The following is a 24,176-nucleotide window of genomic DNA, read 5'->3' as shown; positions in this document are numbered from 1 at the left end:
CCCCCTCCCCCCAGCGAGCTCGGGTCGCCGCAGCTGGCGCCCTCCACTCCTCTCCCAGCTCCCCTCCTCCCCCTAACCCGCTCCAGCCGTCAGCCAGCGACCCGCGGGGTCAAAACAAGCCGCCAATCCGCCGGCGACCGCGGCCTTTCCCCGCGCGCAGCCGGAGAAGGGGCGGGGCTCGGCGGGGGCGGGGCCTGGCGGGCGGGGGCGGGGCGGCAGCTGCCTGCCCCGCGCCGGGACTGACGGGTGAGCGGGTCCGCGACCCCCACCCACTCGCCCGTGCGCCGCCCCCTCCCTGGCCGCCCGAGGAGTTTGGCCCGGCCTGGCGCAGCCTGACGGAGGGGAGTGGCTCTCTCCGGGCCGGCCGGCGCCGGGGGTGAGGGTGCCGGGAAGGGGCTGGGGGCGCGCGCGGGGCCGTGCCTCCCTCGGCTCGGCTCTCCGGCCCCCGCCCCCCGCCTGCTCTCCTCCGCGGGCCTGGCCGCCCCGCCCCGCCGTGACCCCCGGGCGCCCCGGGAGCCCGACGCGGTAAGTGCGACTTCTTCCTCGGCGTCGGGGAGGACCAGGCCCGCTCCCCGCCCCAACGCGACCCTAGCTCCGGCCCCGGCAGTCCGCAGCGCGCTCCGGGAGGCGGCCGGGAGGCACCGTGGCGCGGAGCGGGTGGGCCCGGCGGCGCCTCCCCGAGCCGCGCGCGGGACTCGAACCCTGGCCCGGCCTCGCCGCCGGTGTCCCGGACCCGCGGCCCGGGCCGCCCTGGAGTTGTTCAAAGTTCTCCATGCGGCGTTGGTGGCCCGCCGGTGAGGAGCGGACTGCAGTTCCCAACCACTTCTGCTTTCTCGGACAGTTACCACCAATAAAACAAACGAAAACGTTTCAGATTTTCCCCTTCATTGTTACCTGCAGACAGTCACACCTAAGTTTTTAAGTTTTCCCTTTATGTACTAGCCTCGGGGATGGAGAATGAGAAAGGAACTGTACTCTGATAGGACTGACTCCCTGTGGTTGGTTGGAACTTGCATTTAGGCATTTATTTCAGTGCATATTCTGGAATTAGAAGCTGGAGGGAAAGTTTATCGTGTCAAAGAGTAAATCTTGACTGTCGTCTTTATTTTCGTTTCGTTTAATCCTGAAAAACATTCTCGAGGGTTGATCCAGTCACAAAATCCACAAAGTACAAAAGTGATATTCAAAGCCTCTCTCCTCACTTAAGCTGGGCACCCGCACAATATTTCAGTTTCCTGTATATCCCTTCAGAGATTATGTACTTGGGGATGCCTCTTCTGCTTCCTTTTAAAAGTGGAGTTGCTTTTATGAAATGCCTAGCAGATTTGCTGATGCGCAATAAATGTTAATTTTTCATAGAAAACAGTTTAATAAATCTGCCTTCCGCTCAGGAAACAGTTTAATTAGTCTTTTTTTTTTATTAGACTTGCTGGGAAAAATAATTTTCTTTTGGCTGTAAGCATTTACAGGTTTGACTGCATAGTGAATGTGTGTGTTCTTTTGGTTTATTGGGACTTAGGTGAATACTTTCACATAAAGTCGAATACATTGACATTTTGGGGTAATGGGGCAGTGAAGGAGAAATCAATATATTGTAAGAGAGGTCTTAATATATACAAAATATAGTTCCAAAAATTCTCTGAAACAATTTATGAATAGTACAATAGGGACAAACAAGCTAAATGAGAAAATTGAGGTAGAGAGAGAAAAAAAATACAAAATCAAGGGAAAAGATAATACCAAGCACATACTATGAGGACCTGTACTAGAAGTGAGTCAGTTCAGATTTGGGGCTTGGTAGGAGCCTGGGGTGGTGGGGGAACACAATACAAAGTAAACTTCAGTATGTTTCTAATTGCAGCATTAAACCAGTTCTGCCTAAGCAAAGCATTTGCTAGTAAGGAGCAATGAGAGGAGCATTTTCTCATAGGCCCTAATAAAAAAAGGAGATGTGATATAGTTGACAATATCTTTAAAGAAACAGTTTTGCACAAAAATATTTAATATAGGCCAGTAATAGAACTCTAAGGATAAGTTCTCTGAAGGCGTCGTTTGATTTATTCATAACCTTTAGAATGATCTGGACTAGGATTTCCTAAACCATGTTCTAGGGAATGAAAAATTACTTGACTTCTTGAAATAAAATTCTGAGTTCAAATAAGTTTAAGATAGCTGGGTTAGACAGAGTCAGTTGTTTTTTACAACAGTTTTTTGAAAGGGTTTCAACGCTAGTGTTCAAGTTGACTCTTTAAAGAGGAATATATTTTATAACCATCTCCAAATTTAATGGATGAATTATCTATTCTTCACACAGTTCTTCATGAGTATTTCCTACAACTCAGATTTGATAAGAAGTGGAGAGCAGAAAGTTTGAAGTTAACCAGTATGATGAGGACACCCCCAAAGTGAAGATAATCTAAAAAAGCCAGAATTTTAATATATTTTGTATCAAAGAGAAAGGTTACTTTCCCCCTGAATTCTTTCTTCCTTTTTTTTTTTTAATATTTATTTTTTAGTTTCCGGCGGACACAAACATCTTTGTTTTTATGTGGTGCTGAAGATCGAACCTGGGCCTCACGCATGCCAGGCCAGCAAGCTACCGCTTGAGCCACATCCCCAGGCCCCTCCCCCCCCAATTCTTTCATAATTCTTTGTTGTTCTGCAAGTTGCCTGTTGGGCCAAATTGCCCTCTTAGATGTCTTTCTCTTCTATGCTTGAAAGCACTGTGAATCAAAGTAGGTTTAAGCAAGTAGAAGTCTTTGGGGAATGATTTAGTTATTCTTGGAGGTGAATGTGTGATTGGCATGTTATTTTATCACAAACACTGTTTATACTATTAATTTACTACCAACTTTTAAATTCTGTGATTGTAAAAGACCTTAGAAAGCATGGAACATAGTATAAAGAGAAAAGATTTAGAATCAGAAAATCTTGGATTGTGCTACTAATGTGCAGGATTGTTTTCAGCAAATTTGTGAACCTCTCTGAATTTGTTTCCTTATTTGTAAGACTGGAGTGATTATAGCACACAACTCATTTATGGAATAAATACTGAGAGCCTGCTAGGTACTGGGTAATAGAAAAACAGCTTTAAGAATGCAAATGAAATAATGTGTCATGAATCCCTGTCTAAATTTATTCCAGAGGAGTAGAGATGGCAAGAGTTAGAGCACCTTATCTAAATCTATTTGGTTCTTGAGTTTTAGACCACAAGTACAGAAAGTTGAGGGGATGAGGATTTGTTTTAAAATTTTTATCTGAATCCTTTCATTTTCTGTATTTGGATTATGAGTTTAGAGAATATGGGACAGATCTATACAAAAGTGATTTCTGAATGATATACCCTGTACAAAATGTTACCATTCTGAAAACAAAGAGAGGGCTAGAACTGTTCATTTTCTTCACACCATTTGTGAGGGAGATGTTTGATAAGTATATCGGGCAAAGTATATATTATGCTATAGGAATTAAAGACCCTCACATCCTACCGGTTTGAAACAACACAGGTTTATTTCTGTCATATGAACAGTGAAGGGTAACTAGAGCTTTCTGCTCCAGGTAGTCATTTGGAATCCCAGGATGTCAGACTCTATCTCAACAAAATTCTTCCACAGTTGTTAAGGGAAAAGGATGTGGTGAATGATTGTACATTGGCTCCAAAGGCTTCTACTTGAAAGTGAAAGGGTAACATGTCATTTCATTGGCCAGACAAATGTATGACTACACCTAACTTCAACAAAGTGGGGAAATGCAATTTTACCATGTGGCCAGGAAGAGGAGAACCAAAATAGTCTATGAACAATTTTAATGAGTGCTTACTAGTCATTAAACTATAGGCTATGGGCTTCATAGTTCTAAGAGTTAACATATACCTCTGGGGCATATCTATAATCCCATCTACTCTGGAATTTGAGGTAGGAGGATTGCTAGTTTGAGGCCAGCCTGGACAATTTAGCAAGACAAATAAAATAACAAATAAAAAGAGCTGGGAATGTACTCAGTGGCAGAGTGCCCCTGGGTTCAGTAGCCAGTGCTGCACACAGCCCAAAACAAGAAGCTGAATAAGTCAAATCCAAATTACATTTTTGTATTCTGTTTAAGAAATAGGAAACAGTATTTCTTTGTGTATGTATGTGTGTGTTTAAACAGAATTATACTAAGAATTATAAAGAACATCTTTTATAAAATTGAAATGAAATTCTGTTGAAAACTCCACAATTAGATGTACTGTTTTGATCAAGTGAATTTCATTCTTTTTTAATTGTATATCTATTCAGTAATCATTTGTTACATTCATATAAGGCACTGTGTTAGGTCCTGTGAGGATAAAAAGATGAATAGGGAGTTCACAACTCTAATAGAAAATAGCTCTAATTTGAGTTCTCTCTCTCTTTCTCTTTAAAGCAACATTAATAGAATTTTTCAGCATGTTAAAATCTGACAGAATCTGTGTGTGTGTGTGTGTGTGTGTGTGTGTGTATTATACTTTGTCCCCCTGCCTTGTTTTGGTCTAAAGATTATTTCCTGACAAGTTACATAAAAAACTACTTAAACTAGCTTAAGCAAAAAGATTGTTGCATTAGAAAAGGAATATAGCTTTCTGTCTTCAAGGCAACTGACATCAGTAACAGAAAGTTAGGAGCTAGAGCTATTTTCTCTTTCTCCAGTTCTATACACTTTCTTGACAGTACGTCTTTCTTCACATATAATGTCTTTGTTTTATTTCTCCATTCACTAATTTTTCTGTGTTTTGTTGTTACATGGGTGCTTTAACTAAGAGTTTACTCACTTGAAATTAGAGCCTTTGGCAATCCCAGCAGATCTAAAATTTTTGTAAGTGCCCCATCTTGGTTAGCCCTTAAGTTAACCACTATGAGTGTTTATAAATAATGGAGTTAGCCCTTATGTATAACAAATTAGGTATTTGGCAACTTTATAGAAAAGAAGGCAGTTCTAATAGCTTGCAATCAAAGCAATCTGAGATTAAAGAAATTTGAGATACTGTCAAAAGTTCTGCACAGTTAACATTAGCTTGCAAATTCTAGTGGGACAGACTGATAATGACAGGGTAAGAAGGGAGAACTGAAGCTGCCATATAGCAATTATATTCCCTCCCTAAACACTTGCAAATATCATCTCCACTGTAATCTTTTAATTCCTCTCTTTCTCTCCCAAGGTACAGGTGATAAATAGTGAAAACTTTGCAAGTCACTTGCTTTGATTGATATAGGACTCCCTTGCTTCTCCTCATAGCTAATAATGTAGAAAGAAGGGAACACTTAATATGCTACTTTGCTCTTTTCTGTCATCCAAACTGATCTCCAAGACACTCTTTATCTGGATATTTTTGCATTTTAACATACTATTACCATCGCTCTTCACCAACTTAATCGTGTTTTTATTCTCAGTAAATTTCCATTCTTATTCTATTAGCTGTGTGTACTTAGCTTCTGTAGCAAAGTTCCCTTGCGTTCTTTACCTATTCGATATCTCCTTTCTTCCCAGTCTGAAAAGTATCCATAGCTTCACCTCAGCAGATGGCTGAAGGGATGAACTATGGGGAGGTGGTATATGATACCTGGAAGAGGGGATGCCCAGAAAAATAACAACAGAGGAAGGTGAGTAAAACTGTGTATAAAGGGCTGGGGTTGTGGCTCAGTGGTAGAGTGTTCGCCTAGCATTTGTGACGCCCTGGGTTTGATCCTCAGAACCACATAAAAATAAATAAATTTAAAAGAAGGTATTGTGTACAACTACAATAATTAAATATTTTTTTAAAAATGTGTATGAGATCAAGTGGGATTTGTCAAAGATGTATATTAGCTAAAGGAGCAAAGGGGAAGTGGGTGGGTTCAGACTGTAGTGGTTCTTAAATATCATTTTAAGATGTTCTTATACTATGCAATGTTCTTACTGCTATGCAGATGAAGGGGTCATCTTAGGTACAACCAAATGTTCAAAGTTAGAAAATGATAGGTTTGTTTACTCAGAAGCCTATCCAGTTGCCAGCAGAGCTGTCTCAGTGTTCCTAATTGGTGGGAGGGAACTTCTCAACAGTTCATGCAGGTGGCTCACAAACCATCTGGGTAGCATCTCAGAAGAAGCTCATCTTAGGTAGGTATAGGAGCTGCTGGGATTAAAAAAAACTCATGTCTCAATATCATACAACTCAATATCATACAACTCTATAAACTTAGCTTCTATAATCCCTGAAAGGATTAAAACAGCCATCACAGGGAAGTCAAAGCTATAGTTTTCCTCATGAGGTATTTATAGTTACTGAGTTCCCATGCAAATTTACTGATCAGGGAGATCATTTTTACTATAAGCAATGTTGCCAAGTAATGTATTTAACGCACCTAATTCTGTGGATTGCTAGAGTAACAGAACTGAGAGGGTTAAATGAAGGTTAAATGCAGAAGAATTTTGTCAACTCTGCTTATATTTGTATTGTCCACAACCCCTTTTGTTTAGAAAGTAGTCAACAGTGTTTATTTTGCTTATTTTGATGTAGTGTGTTTTAACTTTTTATCACAGATAAAGTGTGAAATAGAGTGAGAGGAGAGTAAGGCTTGAAAGTTAGGCAAGGACTATTAGATCATTAAAATCCTGGAATTCTATGCTAAAAATCTTGGCTTTTATTATCTTGTAGAAGATCAGAAACAAAAGAGTAAAAGTTTTGGGTAGAATAATGTAATCAAGAACTGAGGTTTAGTAAGGCACTTTGGCTGTGCTGTGGAGAGTGGATAAGACAGGATTTAGACTTAAGGCTGGTTGTTTTATTTCTACTTTTTTTTTTTTTAATATTGCCTTTCTTTGGGCAAGATATTTCTCTGATAAGCAAAAAGAAGTAATACTCAATTCTATGCTCTATAGGATTTTAGAATTGCTGGACAGGTTCTGCATGGTCTTTTGAAAGGGTCTGAACCAGTTTGTCCCTTAATTTATCATCTCCTTTCCCCAACAGAGGTTGAAAGGACTATCCTGAAGGGCGTCTTAAGAATGATGGATTTAACCTAACACTAGGAAATTCTAGCCTCCACTGACTTCCACTCATCTCTGTTGTACTCACTAGCATGTCCCATTTTCCTTTTTGCTGGAGTTAAATTATAAGAGCAGTTTATTGGTGGCTTTTAAAAATCATTATTTTTTAGGTTTAGTTTAGGGCAAGCCAGGGAATTTCTTTAAGGGTTAGCGGTTTAATTAACATCTGTAATGATAAGCCATTTCTAATTATAAGCTGTGTGAGAAATAGTTTTCACATTTTCTCCTCTGTATTTCTTATATTTCTCTTTACTGCCCTTTCCTTACCAGGCTATGCTGTTATAATAAATATATTGTTTATAAAATCTGATTGATCCAGCAGCAGAAACAAGTTGATCTATAATTTGATCATTATGTATTCAAAGACTCCAGGACACTTTGATTGGTATATTTGTGCCTAGAGAGTACCAATTGATTACCTTTTCCACCTGTATCACCATAAAGCTACGTGGAAGACAGAAATACTTCTGGATTTGATTCAGGTCAGTAAGATAAAATTATGGTTATCCAGACTATTTCTTTTTATGTCTTATAAGACAGCTAGGTATCTTAGCATATGCCAAAGATAATGGATCAGGCAAAAATTTGGCATTGTTTTCCCACTGCCTTTTGATATTATCAGTTTCCATCCTTGTGCAACAGCAAATATATATTTATATTCATAAAATCTAAGGAATGGTGTCAAGAAACTTTTCTTTCTTTACCAGTAATCAAACCAAAGGGCTTTTTATTTTTGCTTAAGATTGATCCCAGAAGGCTGGGGTTGTGTCTCAGTGGTAGAGTGCTCATCTACCAGGTGCGAGGCACTGGGTTCAATCCTCAGCACCACCTAAAAATAAGTAAAGGTAGTGTCTCTAACTTCAATAAAAAATATATATATTTAAAAAAGAAAGAAAAAGATTGAACCCAGGGTTTTGTAAGTACCACACCCTGCCTGGCCAGCCCTATTTTCAAAAGAAATCATTTTTTATAATCATAGTTATTAAAGTATCAATTCCAACAATGTTTTATAGATGAGCTAAGGGGAAAAGGCTCATTAATTTAGCCAATTTTTAAAAATATTTCTTGTTTTACTACCAAATACTAGTGTACATATTTGAGGAATGAAAAAATATACTTCTGATACTATGGTTTAGCACTGTGCTCTATAGGAAATAGTGACAAAAATCAGTATGGAGACAAGTGGGGGGGAAATATGTGAGGCACTTGTATTTGGTGAATAAATGCCACTTGGGCATTAATTTCAACTATGATGAACTGAACAGTATTTTCTGATATAAGAAATGTAAGCCAGGCGTGGTGATGCACACCTGTAATTCCAGCAGCTCTGGAGGCTGAGACAGGAGGATCCCTAGTTCAAAGGCAGCTTCAGCAAAAGAAAGGCACTAAGCAACTCAGTGAGATCCTGTCCCTAAATAAAATACAAAATAAGGCTGGGCATGTGGCTCAGTGGTCACGTGCCTCTGAGTTCAATACCTGGTACATCCCACAAAAAAATTAATTTAAAAATGCAAACAATTATATTTAAATCTTGTTAATCAACATAGGACTACATTAAATGAAGCTACATGAACATGTTCCTGATGATCCATAATCCTTAATACAAATATAAAACATTATTATTATTACATTATTGCAGGTGCAAAACATGTTACCTAATAATCAACCCTTTTCTTGTAGTGACTCTGTGCAGAATTCCTTCTACCAACAAAGGACATCAGAAAAAGACAGTGGTGTTCAACATTCTTGTTTGTTGGTCCCAAATAGGGATCCTTTGAAACAAGTGACTTGCTTATCGTAATGTAAGCTAGCCAATCACAGAAATTAAAACATTAAATAAGTGGGACCTGTGGGCGCTAGGCAGGACTGGAATTTTCTAGTCACAAGCAAATTGTAAACAGAAGCTAAAATTGCAGTCAGTTGACCACAGTCCCAGGTTCAAGCAGGTGCTAGACAGTCACATTCTGAACTTGGGCAGGGGTTGGAAGGGATGAGAATCAATTTCAAAGTCATGCAGACCTACAAGTGCACTCAAACCCAGGATGTAGCTCATCATGACCACTGCTGCATCCTGAGTAGGGTACAATTTGTGGGGTTCAAAGTACAGAAAAACAATTTTTATAAGAAAACAGCTTTCGTTTCAGTTTCTCAGAAACAGTTCTTGTAACAGTTTTTTTTTTTCTTTTTTTTAATAGAAGGCAGCAAAATGGAGTCTTAGGCCTGTCTATGACAGTTCTTGCTTTATAATTGTCTTATCTCACTTATCAAAATCTTATAATATATATTTTTTACTAATCTATAAACCTATAACTTACACTCTTATTGATTGTATTTATCAGTTCTTACCACAACATTAACCTTATAGAGAAGATACCAAATAAGTAATTTTAGTAAAATAATTGAGTTATCTGAACAAGTAGTTTGAATGCTGTGATCATATGGTAAGGGAACGTAATTTAAAGGATAAAATTTATTTCACTTGCATTTTTCACCTTGATCATACAGGTGTGTATTACAGTGCTTTTACTTAGATTATACAAATAAATAAAATCCCTTTATTAGATGGCTTTTTTCATGAAACCATATGTCAGTTTTCACTATATATTAGAGTTCTTGACTGCTAAAACTTCAGTTTACTATGAAGCTTACAAAGCTTAGTTTATTACAGCTGAATTTAAATTTGATGTGTTTATAATTTTAATTTGATAATTAAACAAAAATAGTACATAATTATTTTTAACAAGTTGACTTAATATTGGGCTAGAAATCTTCCCCCCGCCCCACGGTGCTGGGAATTTGAACTACAGGCCTTGCATGCACTAGACAAGCGTTCTACCATTGAGCCACATCCCCAGCCCTGCATTAAAAATCTGAATTTTGGATTTCAAAGTATATTCTAAGTTTTCCTAATTACCAAAAAAAAAAAAAAAAAAATGGAACTGAGCTTGGGGGTACACACCTGTAATCCCATCTACTTGGAAGACTGAATCAGGAGGATCATAAGTTTGAGGCTTATGATCATAAACCTAGAGCTATAAGTTTGAGGCTTATTGAGACCCCGTCTTAAATATAAATGGCCAAGGATAATGCACTTGCCTAGTATGTGGGAATCCCTGGGTTCAATCCCCAGTACTGAAGAAAAAAAAAAGATGGTGCTAGGTGCCATGTGTTTATGGTAACTCTGAAACTTTGAAAACAGTGCAAAAATAATCAATGTTAACAGCCAGCATTTGTTTGTCCATACTTTTCTGATTTCTGAAATGGATTTATTTTTTAAAATATGAGCTAGATTCTGCTCTAGGCCCCTATTTCTAGTGTTAGATGTATCATTAAAACTAAGTTTGTCCAGAACAGCATGCAGTCTCCCTGAAATTCTATCCTTATTAATTTATTTGTTATTGTTACTATTCTTCCACACACTCAGGTTTGAAAAGATACCATCATCTTCATCATTCTTCCTGTCCATTTGCCACAGGCATACCATAAGGTCTGTCTCTGTAGTATTTTTTACATTCATCCCCCTTTCAGATCTTGTTGCTTCTAGGCAAGTTTAAATAGTACCTCTTACATTGTAAAATTTTCCAACTGTTTTCCCAACTGAAAATCATATTCACCAATGCCAAATTCATCTTCTTAAGTATACCTCTACATCCTCCCTTCAGGAGCCTCTTCCTCACTCAAGGAAAGAGTACTTGTCCTTGACAATTCAGTTAGCATTTTATTCAAGACCTTTTTTTTTTTTTTTAAAGAGAGAGAGAGAATTTTAATATTTATTTTTTAGTTTTCGGCGGACACAACATCTTTGTTTGTATGTGGTGCTGAGGATCAAACCCGGGCCGCACGCAAGCCAGGCAAGCGCGCTACCGCTTGAGCCACATCCCCAGCCCTCAAGACCTTCTTTTGCTTAATTTTAAGATATTTCAAGTCAAGGTCTCTGCCATTAATTTACTCATTTATTTCATCTTATTTAAATTCAGTAATATGTAAATGTCATATACTACACAAAGTGTTAGGGATATATAGTAGTCCCTGCCCTGACAGATTTTATAGACTATTTTCTCATCTTTGTTTTCTGTGTAGAGAATGGCTCTTTGTTGGATTTATATAAATATAGGATTTTTAAAATTTTATAACACTTTTATGAGTTTGAAAAAGAGTACAGATTACCTAGTGTATTTCTAGAATTAAAGTCAAGGTTTAAAAAAGCAAATCTCAAATCTTTTCTATCTGGGTAAATAATTTCTGCCATCATACATTTTTAAGTGTTAGGTGGGATATAGTTGAGAAAAAATTTAGGGAGTGAGTCCTGCCAGGTTAGTATAGTAAAAATAGTTCTGAATGTTTCCTTTTATATTTTTATTTATATTATTTACACTTAAAAATATAGAAATAGATTTATTAAAATTGATTACTTTTAGCACTGGGCATGTAGCTTAGTGATAGAGTGCTTGCGTAGCATGCATGAAGCCCTGGATCCAGTCCCCAGAACTGGGGGAAAAATGATTACTCTTAAATACTGTTATCTTAAAAACCAAACCAAAACAAAAACCATGTGAAGAGAGATTTGAATAATGATTATTACCTATATAAATTAGCTACTAAATAGCTATGGTTTAAATTATTCAGTGACTTGATAGCTTCTCCCCACCACACTTCTGTGCTGGGGGTAGAACCCAGAGCTTCATGCATGCTAGGCAAGCACTCCACCACTGAGCTACATCCCCAGCCTGACGTTTTTTCTCCCCTACCTTAAATAGGTAAAAGAATAAATACATAACATTTATTACATTCCCAACGCATTGTAATATAGATTCCAAAGCCATAGCTTTAAAAGTCACATAGTTGGAGTGTGCTTATCTGCCCTCTGTCTCAAAGACGTTTCATTGTTTCTACTGTATTACTGAATACTGTGTCATGTTTCAAATTCACAAACTAACATTTGAGCAGATATGAAGCAAAAATTTTAGATGAGTCCCTTAATTACTTTTTGAAAATGTGTTCATAATTGACACTTATATGTGAGCATTTGTATCTCAAATTTCACTTGAAGTAAAGCAAAGTTATTAAAACAAAAAGGTACAGAATATAATTTTATAATCAGTTTTAAGAAAGTATGTGTCAGTTTGAAAAGACAACTGCTATTTAGCCATTGGTTTTCAAAGTGATAGAATTTTATATCTCAAGAATGAAATATAAAAAAGAAATTCTTGGAATAACATGATTTTACTCAAGTTGAAAAATTTTAAGAAGATTTTTGTCACCGGAGGTAAATGCTTTCTTTTTCTTCTTTCTACTCCCTGCCCCTCAACACACACACTGGGAATTGAACCTGGGGGCTCTACCACTGAACTTGCAGTCCTCCTTCTTCAGCCTCCCAAGTAGCTGGGATTTCAGCTGTGTACCATCATGCCTGACTCACTAATAACTTTTGAAATATTTGGTTTTTAATTTATTTTATAATTTAAAAATATACAGGATGTTTATAATATACCAGTTAAACAACAATAAATAAGCTGGGCGCAGTGGCACACACCTGTAAACCCAGCAGCTGCTTGGGTGGCTGAAACAGGAAGATCGTGAGTTCAAAACCAGCCTGAGCAACAGCAAGGTGATAAGCAACTCAGTAAGACCCTGTCTCTAAATAAAATAAAAAATAGGGTTGGGATGTGGCTCAGTGGTCAAGTACCCCTGAGTTCAATTCCCTATACCAAAAAAAAAAAAACAAAAAACAAAAAACCACGAAACAATAAATAAATAACTAGAAGGAGGACCAGTAGAGTAGAGGAAAGGAAATAGGGGAAGGGAGGAGTAAAAGGAAAGTAGAAATATTAGGGATTGAAATGGACCAAATGATATTATATACATATATGAGTATGTCAGAGTCAACCCCAGTATTATGTTTTTTTAAAATTTATTTATTTTAGTTTTTAATGGACCTTTATTTTATTTATTTATATGCAGTGTTGAGGATCAAACCTAGTGCCTCACATGCTAGGCAAGCACTCTACCGCTGAGCCACAACCTCAGCCCAACACTATTATGTATTAACTATAATGAACTGATAAAAACATTTTTTAAACAAAGAAGCTTAACTCTGGCAATAAAACAAAAAACCTTGAAATTTTATTAGAAGTATATGTCATTAATGGTAAAATTCACCATGATGTGAATATTAAATCTTTATATTAATAATTTAAGTTTTACATTAAAATAATCTTCATGAATAATATTTATAATAGTAATAATTAATCTTTACATTAATAAATCAGACATGCTTTAAAAATACATGGTATAGCTACTTGCATTTTGTTATTGCTCTTAAATTTGTTGGATTCATTCATTATTGGAGAACCACTTATGGAGCATGTATTTGCCAGGTACTATTCTAAGGGCTAAAATTACAGTGATGAACCCAAACAAAGTTGTACTGCAGTTTACTCTGTAATGAGTTTAAAGAAAGTAAGCAAATAAATATTCCAGCTAGTAGTAAGTGCTATGAAAGATTTAAGAGGGTCAGGAGGACAGAGAATGATAAGGGCCCTAAATTATATAGACAAGTTAGTGAAGATCATATATACATAACAATGTAATGATTTTCTATATATATATTGATCTTCTATAAATAATTGCCCTAGTCAGGCATACTGGTGCATGCCTCTTTGAGGCAAGAGGATTGCAAATTCAAGGCCAGCCTTAGCAACTTAACAAGACTGTAAGCTTAGCAAGATCCTGTCTCAAAATTAAAAAATAAAATAAAAGAACTGGGGATGTGCCTCAGTGGTAAAATGCCCCTAGGTTCAATCCCCAATACCTAAATAAATAAATAGTTCAAGGAAGTACTTATCAGAGCTGGATTAATATTTGGTTGAACAATTTTATATCTTTTTGGCAAAAGTTTGATGGGACAGAAGAAAAGTATTATTTAAATAATAACTTCATGCCATAAAACATTAATTCTTAAGTTTACTACATATTTTTCATAAAGAGAATATCAGAAATATTTTTTACAAATCAAGAAAATAGTAGGAAAAAAAGTAAGAGACCTAAATATCCACTTCGTAGAGGACATACAAATAACCAATAAACGTGAAAAAAATTACTCAACTTCATCATAATCAAGGAAATATAAAAGAAAACTAAAAGGAATACCACCACTCACCCAACAGAATGATTAAAATTAAAGAGCTCAACAGTACCAGTGTGACCTGGAATTCTCTTGTGCTGCTTGTAGAAGTGTAAATTGTTGACAATAGTCGAGTGTAACATATTTATACCTTATGTTCCAGCAGTTTACTTCTGTACACACACACACACATAAATGCATATATACATGCAACAGACAACATGTATAAGAATATTTATATAGCAACATTATTTGCAAAAGCTTAAAACTAGGAATAACTCAAATGATTGTTAGCAACAGAATGGATTTTGATGATTGTGTATTTATACAGTGGAATACTATATAACCATAAAAATTAATCATCAGCTGCTACAGACAACAGATTGTGTGTATGTGTGTGTGTGTGTTTGTGTGTGTGTGTGTGTGTGTGTGTGTTGTGCTTAGAATTGAACCCAGAGCTTCACACATGCTAGGCAAGTACTCTATTATTGGGATAGACCCTCAGCTGCAGACAACAATTCCAAAACAGTGGTGAACAAAATAGTACACGGGTGAATTTCAAAAACAGATAAAATTAATTTATGATAAGCATGTTGGTTACCTTTGGGGAGGGGCATGAAAAAGCCTTTTTGAGTGCTGGTAATCATAATCTTTTCTAAGCCTGGATGATTATATGACTGACTCATAATTCTTTAAGCCTCCAGTTATAATTCGCATACTATTCTATTATGTATCAAACTTCTAATTTTAAAATATTTTGAAAGGTACAGGCACTAGTTAATATTCATTTGGAGAACAAATTATTTTCAAAATACAAAAATACAGAGTGACTATCTCTAATACACAGAAAGCTTCTACTTGGTTCTAAAGAAAAGTTGAATAGACCAAGAGAAAGACAGGCAAAAAAAAAAATATAAGTAGATAGCTCAGAAATGGCCAATAAACCTATAAAAATATGCTCCAATTCAGCAATCATCTGGAATTAAAAGAATTATAATACTCATTGTTAATTGTCAGGCCTATGAAAATAGACGAGAAGGGTGCGCTCACTTTATGTTTGAAATGTGAATTTTAGGGAAGGTAAACTAACTATTCAAATTTAAAATATACATACCTCAATCCAGCAGTCATACTTCTGGGAATAAATTTCATCAGCACAAAAGCTTCACAAGGGTGTCTATTTCAATGTTATTGTAATAGCTAGCAATCAAACAAACACTTGAAATCAACCCAAATGGCTATAGCAAGAGATAGTTCAATGAATTGCTCTAAAATTATGAAATATCATACAACTATTAAAGAGGTTATTAAATTACATTTCTGTGTATATATAAAATTAGGTGAGAAAAGCAAAATGCAAAAATGATATATATAGTATGAGCTCTCTTATACCAATAGTCAAAATCATATAAAGGAATATGTAGGTTTTATATTTTATAAACATGAAGAGAGCTGTGAAAGGTTGCATACTAATCTGTCTACATTGATTACTGGGAATAATTAGTGGAGGAGGATTGATAAATAAAGGTAGAACTGAACAAGCATACAGTGAGTCCACTCATGTGAATGGCTTTTTTTTTGGGGGGGGGGAGGTGTGTGTGTGTGTGTGTGTGTGTGTGTGTATACAGCTAAACCCATGATCATGACAGCAGTGTTAAATGCTATGTAGCCTTTCCCAACTCAGGATCCTGATATCTCTTTAAAATCAGGGACCCTATTTCAATGGTTGATCTCCCACTGCAGTCCACTCAGAACATCTACTACATTAAAGAGTTATATATTCAATGTATATCTGAAAACTTGACGAAAAAAGTATATTTGGACCCTCTTGAGAATGGGGACATGGTTTAACATTATAGCATTCTTGTCTAAATTTTTTCTAATAGAGAGTTATGTTGAGAAATGTCTCACATTTCAAGTTAAGGTTTTAGTGAGTCAACCAACCAACCAGTTAAAATCACTCTAGCTATTAGAATTAGCACTTATTGTAATTAGAATCTCTCATGCTGATAATGTGCTCTCATATTGATTGATTAAATCCAATTTAAAATTTATTTATAAAACCTCATGCCGCATGCCTGTAATCCCAGCTACTTGGGAGGCTGAGACAGGAGGATCACAAGTTCAAGGTTCTAGCAACTTAGTGAGGCCTTTCTGAAAATAAAAAATAAAAAGAGCCATGGATGTAGCTCAATCATAAAGCACCCTGGTTTCAATCCCTGGTACCAAAAAACAAAACAAACAAAAACCCCATATATTAAAATGAATTTTTAAAAAATAGACAATTATGCTTTGTTAGAGTGTAATTTTTAAACTTACTAAAAGCAGGATATGTTAGTGATTCATTTGTCTCTCTTGGTGCCTCATAGGTATAAATACATGGTAAATACTTATTCGAATGACTAAGGTAAAGATGACAAGATCATTATGTGCTATTACAGTGAGAGTTGTTCTTTGTATCAGTCTATACCATGCATTGCAATGCCCACTCAATGCCTGTAGCACTCTGCATTCACTCATCTAAAACCTACCTTTCCCCCAGTTTCCAGAAGCCTTTGTGGTGGGAGGGAGTGGTGCTACCATTGTTGAGAATGAAAGGCTAGAATGTTTGAAGATGTGTTTATAAGGGTGGTAGTGACTGAGCTATACCTTGAAGGATAAGGAGGATTTTAAAACCAGAGAAACTGGGAACAAACAGTGTTGTTAAAGAGGGAGTAACATAATGTAGACTGACTGATGAAATGATGGACAATAGTGGACAATAGCCTGTGTTGGACAATAGTTAGAAAGAAAGAGTGGAGTGAGAAATAAAGGTAGAGTGGGGTTTTAAGGGTTTTGATAGGAAGGAGCCTGCCTGGTGAGAAGAGAAAACTGTCATTTCACTCCCTCATGCATCCTGCATACTACCACCAAGTTAATTTTCTAAAATATTGCCCTGTTCAACAGACCACTTAATAACACCTTTACTTTATGCCCAAGGCTTTTTATCGCGTCAGATTCATTAAGTTTATCTCCTATACGTAAAATTAATTAGGTATGGCTGACTGGCTGATCAAACTGATATTTCCCCTCCTTCCTCTTCAACATGCTCATTTCATGCTTTTATTAATCTCTCTCTTACTTTATATAAATCTGTCCTCCTTCTGCCTAATGATACTGGCTTGTGCCACTCCACACCATCCTGATATCTCCTTTCTCTTATAATTTTTATATTTTTTCTTGTAGTATTTAGAACAGAATCATAAATGGCTTTTCATGCTTCTCATTCTTGTTTTTCTGAATAATTTTTATTCTCCTAAAGGCTGTGCAAGGTCAAGTTATATGCCTCACAATATTCTTGTAAGCCTCCAAGATAGCTTTTTGTTTTGATTTTTGGTCAGTTGTTATAGATATTGCCTTTTGTATGAAATTATTCGATATAGAAGTAAATATTAAGTACCTTAAAAACTGGAATTCTGCATTTATAGATCATAAAATTTATTACTGCTGCATTATAATGTTTCATATTTTAATTTGTCAAATACTTTTTGTTTTAATAAAAAGATTTTTTTATTTGAGGTATAGAAACCAAGATGTGTATGTCTCCGTTTCCCTTATAATGCCTTGTACAATGCATTGCTCACAATTAGTACTCTATATCTTAAAAACTTGATGGTTTTTTAATTTGCTTTATCAGTTTTCCTTAACTGTACCCGTGTTCACACCATTGCTTTGTTTTGCCAACAACAGAGGGCACCATTAGGATACTTGTACACCAAGGAATAGCCCTTTCCCAGTCCTTCGTTGCTTTGTAGGGTGACACTTTCTTTTCCTAAGCAGTATCATATAAATTTGAATATTATGCTAAATGGAAGTGGTTCTATCATGATTATAGGAAAATATTGGCTTCAGGTTATTTATTTGAAAAAGAGTAAGTACTGTCAAATTTTGATCCTTTGTGGTTTTCAAACTTTTTCTCCTAATTCTTCTCATTATTCTTTAAGTGAAATCTTCCAAGATCTTATTACATTAATTAGATATCCTCCCTTTTGAAGGGAGGAAGAGATGGAAGTTAACAATCTAGAACTCAACCTTTGCACTGTTTCCTTCTCACCCCTTATCCATAGAGCAGTTTGAAAATCACCGCAACTCATCTAATTAAAAATGCTTTTTAAAAAACTTATTTTGTGATGTCTCACCTTGGAACTTGGTTTAAAAATAGAAACATTTTGGTTGTATAGTGATTTTTTTTTTTAAGTACAAAGAAAAACGCTCTGGAATACATTTCTTGTTTCAGCAATAAAAGAGTTAATATACTAAGCTGTAAAGACTGAGATACTGCACTGGGATAGTGCTTTCTGTCTCTGTCATTTGTGGTTTAAGAAAAGGGGGTGGTGTTCTGCATTTGAAAGGACTTTAATGAATGCTGTCAGTGTTTGTGAGAGCTAATGGCCAGTATGGGAAGGGAGAGCAGGGAAAGTGGTCTTGCTGCTTCAGGATAGGCGGATGAGAGTTTGCTCTGATTGAACGGAATGTTCCACCGGGTTTCATCTTTATGCATTATCCTTTGTTCTTTATAATCTGATATATTGGCATAAAAGTAAATGTAGATATATATATATATATGCATGTAATTTATATTCTCTTAAATCTGTTTGTTGTGTACAGCAGGGCATATACTTCTCTTATCTTGGTTGGATGCACAAATCTGTGTGCAGTGCTTTTTGCCCGTTGCCTAGACGATCACTTGGTTTCTCTGAGGATGTCTGGTTCTCGTAAAGAGTTTGATGTGAAACAGATTTTGAAAATCAGATGGAGGTGGTTTGGCCATCAAGCATCATCTCCTAATTCTACAGTTGACAGCCAGCAGGGAGAATTTTGGAATCGAGGACAGACTGGAGCAAACGGTGGGAGAAAGTTTTTAGATCCATGTAGCCTACAATTGCCTTTGGCTTCAATTGGTTACCGAAGGTCCAGCCAACTGGATTTTCAGAATTCACCTTCTTGGCCAATGGCATCCACCTCCGAAGTCCCTGCATTTGAGTTTACAACAGAAGATTGTGGCGGTGCACATTGGCTGGATAGACCAGAAGTGGATGATGGCACTAGTGAAGAAGAAAATGAATCTGATTCCAGTTCATGCAGGTTGATTATTTTCTTACTGTTAGAAATGGGGTGTGGGGGTATATTCTCTATAATGTTTTAAAATAATTTAGCATTATTATTTTAAAACTTGATTATTTGTATATCCTCATACATATATAGTATATTGGTATGAACATGTACTTTTTGCTAGGATTTAAAACAATGTTTTAACAATTTTGTAAAATTATAAACATATAACATTCATTTTGAAATATCTTGTGTTCTATATATAGATCTGGCTCTGCTTTGAAAATACAGTACCAGTTTTATGCATCATTGACAGGCGGTTTGTTCCTTCATTTACCTTCTATATTCATAGCAAAACTAGAGAAGACATTTCTATTGTATAAAATTTTGTGACATTTTAGTTTATAATAGATTGTAGAGTCAAATTTGAGTTTAATGAAAATGAAAGGTTTTACAAAGAGATACACTTATAATTGCCTATTTTTGACACCATTTTAATTGTCAATACTATTTTTCTATGGTTATTTCTCTTTGTCCTATCTATGTTGCAGCTCTCAGACTAATACAGAGAATACTAAGTAACATGTCTCTTTCTAAGATGACAGCTACTAATTCCGGTTATCTTCACTTTGACTGACATTTGTGTTTTTAGGGAAATGAAGGACATCTTTTCAGGAGAGTTTAAGGGAACATAGAGGGGCCAGATGTGGTCAGCTGGTAAAAAGGGGTCAAAAAGAAGGGGAATAAGTTGGAAGAAAAATAAATAAATAAAAATTGATAATTTCATAATGACTTTATGCATCTTCATCCTTGGAATTTGGCTTTATCTTTGAAATAGATTTTCTTATTAATCAGTTTAAACCACTATAACAGATCATATAACAAGTTAGAGCATGAAAGTCATCTTTCTGATTCACCTTCACTCAAAAATATTCCTAAATATTAAAAGGCACTGATGTTTGTGATTTAGCTGGTTTAATTCTTTATTTTTTCTTTTAAAATTTCTTTGCATGTTTTGACTATACTTAAAATTCGCTTGTTAGTTATGATTAATGTAAGCATCATAAGGGATTGAGATAAAATGAATTCAGATATTCAGGTTTCTCTTATTTGGGGATATTTACCACCTTTTCCTCTTCTAACCTTCAGAACATGGAATTTTGAACTGTGGTGTTGAAGTGATGAAAGATATAGACAGTCATCTGTAATCATTTGAGTAATGGAGGGGAGGGATAGCTTTACACTGGTAAATAGTGTATCTAATTCACAATGTTTTAAATTAATTTGTAAATTTTCATTATCTTAAAGGAATAGGAGCCACTAATATTTTTAATATGGAGATCAGTTGAGCTAATGTGATTTCATTGTTTTGTATTATGTTTGGAGACTTGTTGCTCTAAAGAGAATAACTTATATAGTAAAAGGTTCATGGTTTTTCATTTTTGTGGGAAGCTAAAGATTAATCACCATTTCATTTGAAAATCAATATGTCAAGAATATTTAAACAAAATTAGAAAATATGAAGCATTCACCTCTTTGCCAGCATAGATTGTAAAACTCTTAACATGTATCTACTAGCTGGATAAATTATAATGTGAGTAAAAAACTCATATTCATGTATAATCTTGGAAAGATTGTACACACATTAGTTGCTATTGTTTACTTCCTTACAACAAAGGTAGTTTGCATAGCAAATGATTACTAAAATTTAATCTTTCTTTGGTATGCATACTGAAATATCTTGGTGAGCTGTTCATTATGAAAGAAAAAAGATACGTGTTTCAACTAAGAGATTGCTATGAGCATTCTTCAAGAATTTAAAATTGATATTTTTATTTACAAGAGCTAAAAAATAAAGTGGCATTTTAAAAAATCTAAAACATTTATTTTTTATTTTTTAAAGTATTGTCCTTTCATCTTTTTTTTAATATCTTCATTTTATTTTTATGTAGTGCTGAGGATCGAACCAAGTGCCTCACGCATGCCAGGCAAGCGCGCTACCACTTGAGCCACATCCCCAGCCCCCTAAAACACTTATTTAAAAAATGGTAATCAAGAAAATTGATCCGAGTAAGATGAGAGTAGACAGTTCACATCTTCAGAGACCAAATTTTTCCTAAAATATTATTTCAAAAATAAAATGAACTGAAAGCATCTTTGGTTTCTAGATATAAGGGGAATATGTCAAAGCAATTTTATATACCTGATGGTTTGAAATTTCACTCTTAACATCTTATTGCAAAACAGGAAAAATTTTATATTTTAGAATGTCTTCTGTGTGTATACATGCACCTCTTTCTCTCTCTCTCTCTCTCTTTTTTTTCCCTAGATTGAATACATATAATTCTTATATCTTCCCTCAGTCCTCTAGCTCTAAGTCTTTGACCTTTACATAAAGATACATTTATTTGCCCTCAGCTTTTTGATTAAGTGAGCAGTCAGACTTCTCTAAGTGATTTTCCTTCTACTGTAAATAAGTCAAAGGCTGTCACTGATAACATCAAAAGAAGTTTCAATGGCATTCATCAAATTTTTGTATATAACTTGGAAATAATTTTTTTTAAATATTTGTAAATAGTGAAATGTATTTTGACCATATTATAGATTGATATCTTAAAATATTAAAGCTATAATGGGAAATACATTTGATTTTCTAATTTCTTCTTTTAGCAGTCATAATGTTTACATAGCTCCCAGAACTTAAACTGAAATTTTGAGTAATTAGAGAAAAGGAAAGTAGCTGAGTGATTTTACAAACCCAGAATCACAATTCCCTCAGTGGATCTGGACCATTTAAGGCAGGAATTAAGAGGCATCATAGGAGGTAATATGTTTTGTCAGCTATATTCTAGCCACAATAAATATCTGTCTGAGCATTAGACTTCTGGTAATCTGCTGCCATCCATCTGAGTGGTTTAAAATATTCTCACATTTTTAACTTTGGTCTTGGGTCTGTAACCTAGCCATCACTTCTCCATGGGAGCATCTAAGTCATTACTTTGTTATTTAAATATAAATCTTGTTTTTTTATATCACGAGAAATTTTAGATTCCAAATAACAGAACCACTTTTTTTTTTTTTTTGAACAATAGGTTCCTAAGACCATAATTCCAGACAAATTCTTTCCAGAGATAGGAAGATTTTTATGGTGGCCCACCACATGACCATATATAAAGACAGTTTGCACGTTACTTGATTTACTCACGTTGAAATTATGTAATTTTTGACATCTTTTAAATTGGGGAAATTTCATTATTTCACATTTTGCTTATGAAGTTATTATGAATTTTGGGCTATTTTTAGTGTGCATAAAATGTTATTGCCCTTTAAGAATATTCAGAAGTAATCAAAGCTAATACTGTGTGCTTCCTGTGAGGCACATAGGAAGTTCAGGGCACTTTAATATATTAACACAATTTTTAGTTGTTACTGCTCTCAACCTAATTCTGATTTTACAGATGAGACAATTGAGGCACAGAAAGGCTAAGTAACTTGCTCAAGGTTAGTAAGTAAAATGGCTGTATTTTTTTAAAATAAAGTATTTTTAGAACAGTTTAAGATTTATAGAAAATTTCCAAACATAGTACAGTGAGTTTCTATATACCCAAACCCACTTTTCCTTATTTTTTATATCTTACATTAATATGGTATATCAGTTTCTATTATTTAGTCAATGTTGATATATTTATTATTTAACTAAAGTCCTATAGATTTCCTTAGTTTCCTACCTAGTGCCCTTTTTCTGTTCCAGGATCTTTTCCCAAATACTACCAATATATTAAGTCACAATGTCTCCTTTGGCTCCTATTAGTTGTGATAGTTTGGCAGACTTTCCTTGTTTTTGATGACTGTGGCAGTTTTGGGAGTTCTGGTCAGGTGTTTTGTAGAATGTCTTACTCAATTGGGATTTGTCTGATGGTTTTCTCATGATTAGACTGGGCTTATGGGTTCTGGCTAAGACTACTAGAGAAATAAAGTAACTTGATTTATCACTATAGATCCTGACCTTGATCACTTGGGAATAGATTCTTTTCTGTATTTTTTAACCGAATGCTCTGTTACCTACATACAAACAAGTCATTTCTGTGTGACTGTTGTTCACTAATCATAGAGTTCAAATTGGATTAACATATACCTCATTATTCATTCTAACCATTTTCACCTTCTTTCCCCAGCTAATTCTTCATCTGCCTCTTGAGAATGTGAAGACTGGCTGGGTTACAGGTACAGTCTTTTGACCCAGCCACAACTCTGAATCCACACCCTTTGACCCATCTTACATATTGCTTTCCTGTCTTTCAACTCTAGATATCCGGAACTCTTCTATTCCTTGGTCAACCGATTTGCTTCTCGTGGCCTTATCTTGAAGGCACTTAGGTGTCCTCTTTTCCCAACAGGGTTATGTTCATAATGTCACATTTCTTCAAAGGCTGCTTTTTTTCTTGGCCTCTTTTATGTTGACTCTGGATCTCATTGTTTGATCCAGTCTATTAATTTTGTTCAGTCTTAAATTTATATTCTTTACATTTTCATGTGAAAAATAAAATTTGTTTCCAGAAATAGCAAAGTTCAACTATAATAGTTCTTGTATCTGGGAAGAATATATTGCCTTGTCTCCCTTCTCACATATGTGCCCCCATCAAACCATGGACTCTCATGAGAATCTAATGTAAGCTCTTCCCAAAACATATTCTGTGTGTCTTAAATATTGGTACATAGTTCATGGACCCCCTGAAGCCTATCTGTATGTCATATCAATCATAGTTCTTGGTTTTAAGTAACTGAAATTGATTGGATGATTTAAAAGCAATAGAATTTCTAGGAAAGCTGAAGATTGAGCTTCAGAAAAGGATAGGCACTACAATCACATAATTGGCCTTAGAAAGGCCATTTTGTTTTTGTTTTTGTTTTTTTTTGT

At 35.7% G+C, this 24,176-nt stretch overlaps 1 protein-coding gene across 5 annotated transcripts in view; it reads left to right on the top strand.

The window, feature by feature from the left end:
* Window positions 1–260: 260 nt before the first annotated feature.
* Klhl5 (kelch like family member 5) overlaps window positions 261–24,176 on the top strand; it is a 74,350-nt gene continuing 50,434 nt past the window's right edge. Inside the window, exons 1-4 of one of the 5 annotated variants that reach the window (XM_026385369.2) lie at window positions 442–525; window positions 5,506–5,618; window positions 7,315–7,526; window positions 23,434–23,482. Coding sequence is in view for 2 of the 5 variants with exons in the window: in XM_026385349.2 (XP_026241134.1) it covers window positions 18,909–19,291 (383 nt within the window). In the remaining 3 variants the exon portion in view is untranslated. Of the gene's footprint in view, window positions 526–5,505; window positions 5,619–7,314; window positions 7,527–18,814; window positions 19,292–23,433; window positions 23,483–24,176 lie in introns of all 5 variants that reach the window. The other 4 variants (XM_026385349.2, XM_026385340.2, XM_026385359.2 and 1 more) reach the window with 4 other exon arrangements.

This window comes from Urocitellus parryii, chromosome 10 (assembly GCF_045843805.1).
Source record: "Urocitellus parryii isolate mUroPar1 chromosome 10, mUroPar1.hap1, whole genome shotgun sequence".
NCBI classification, from domain to species: Eukaryota; Metazoa; Chordata; class Mammalia; order Rodentia; family Sciuridae; genus Urocitellus; species Urocitellus parryii.
Note: the sequence above shows the minus strand (reverse complement) of the source record. Positions and strands in the feature narration are given on the sequence as shown.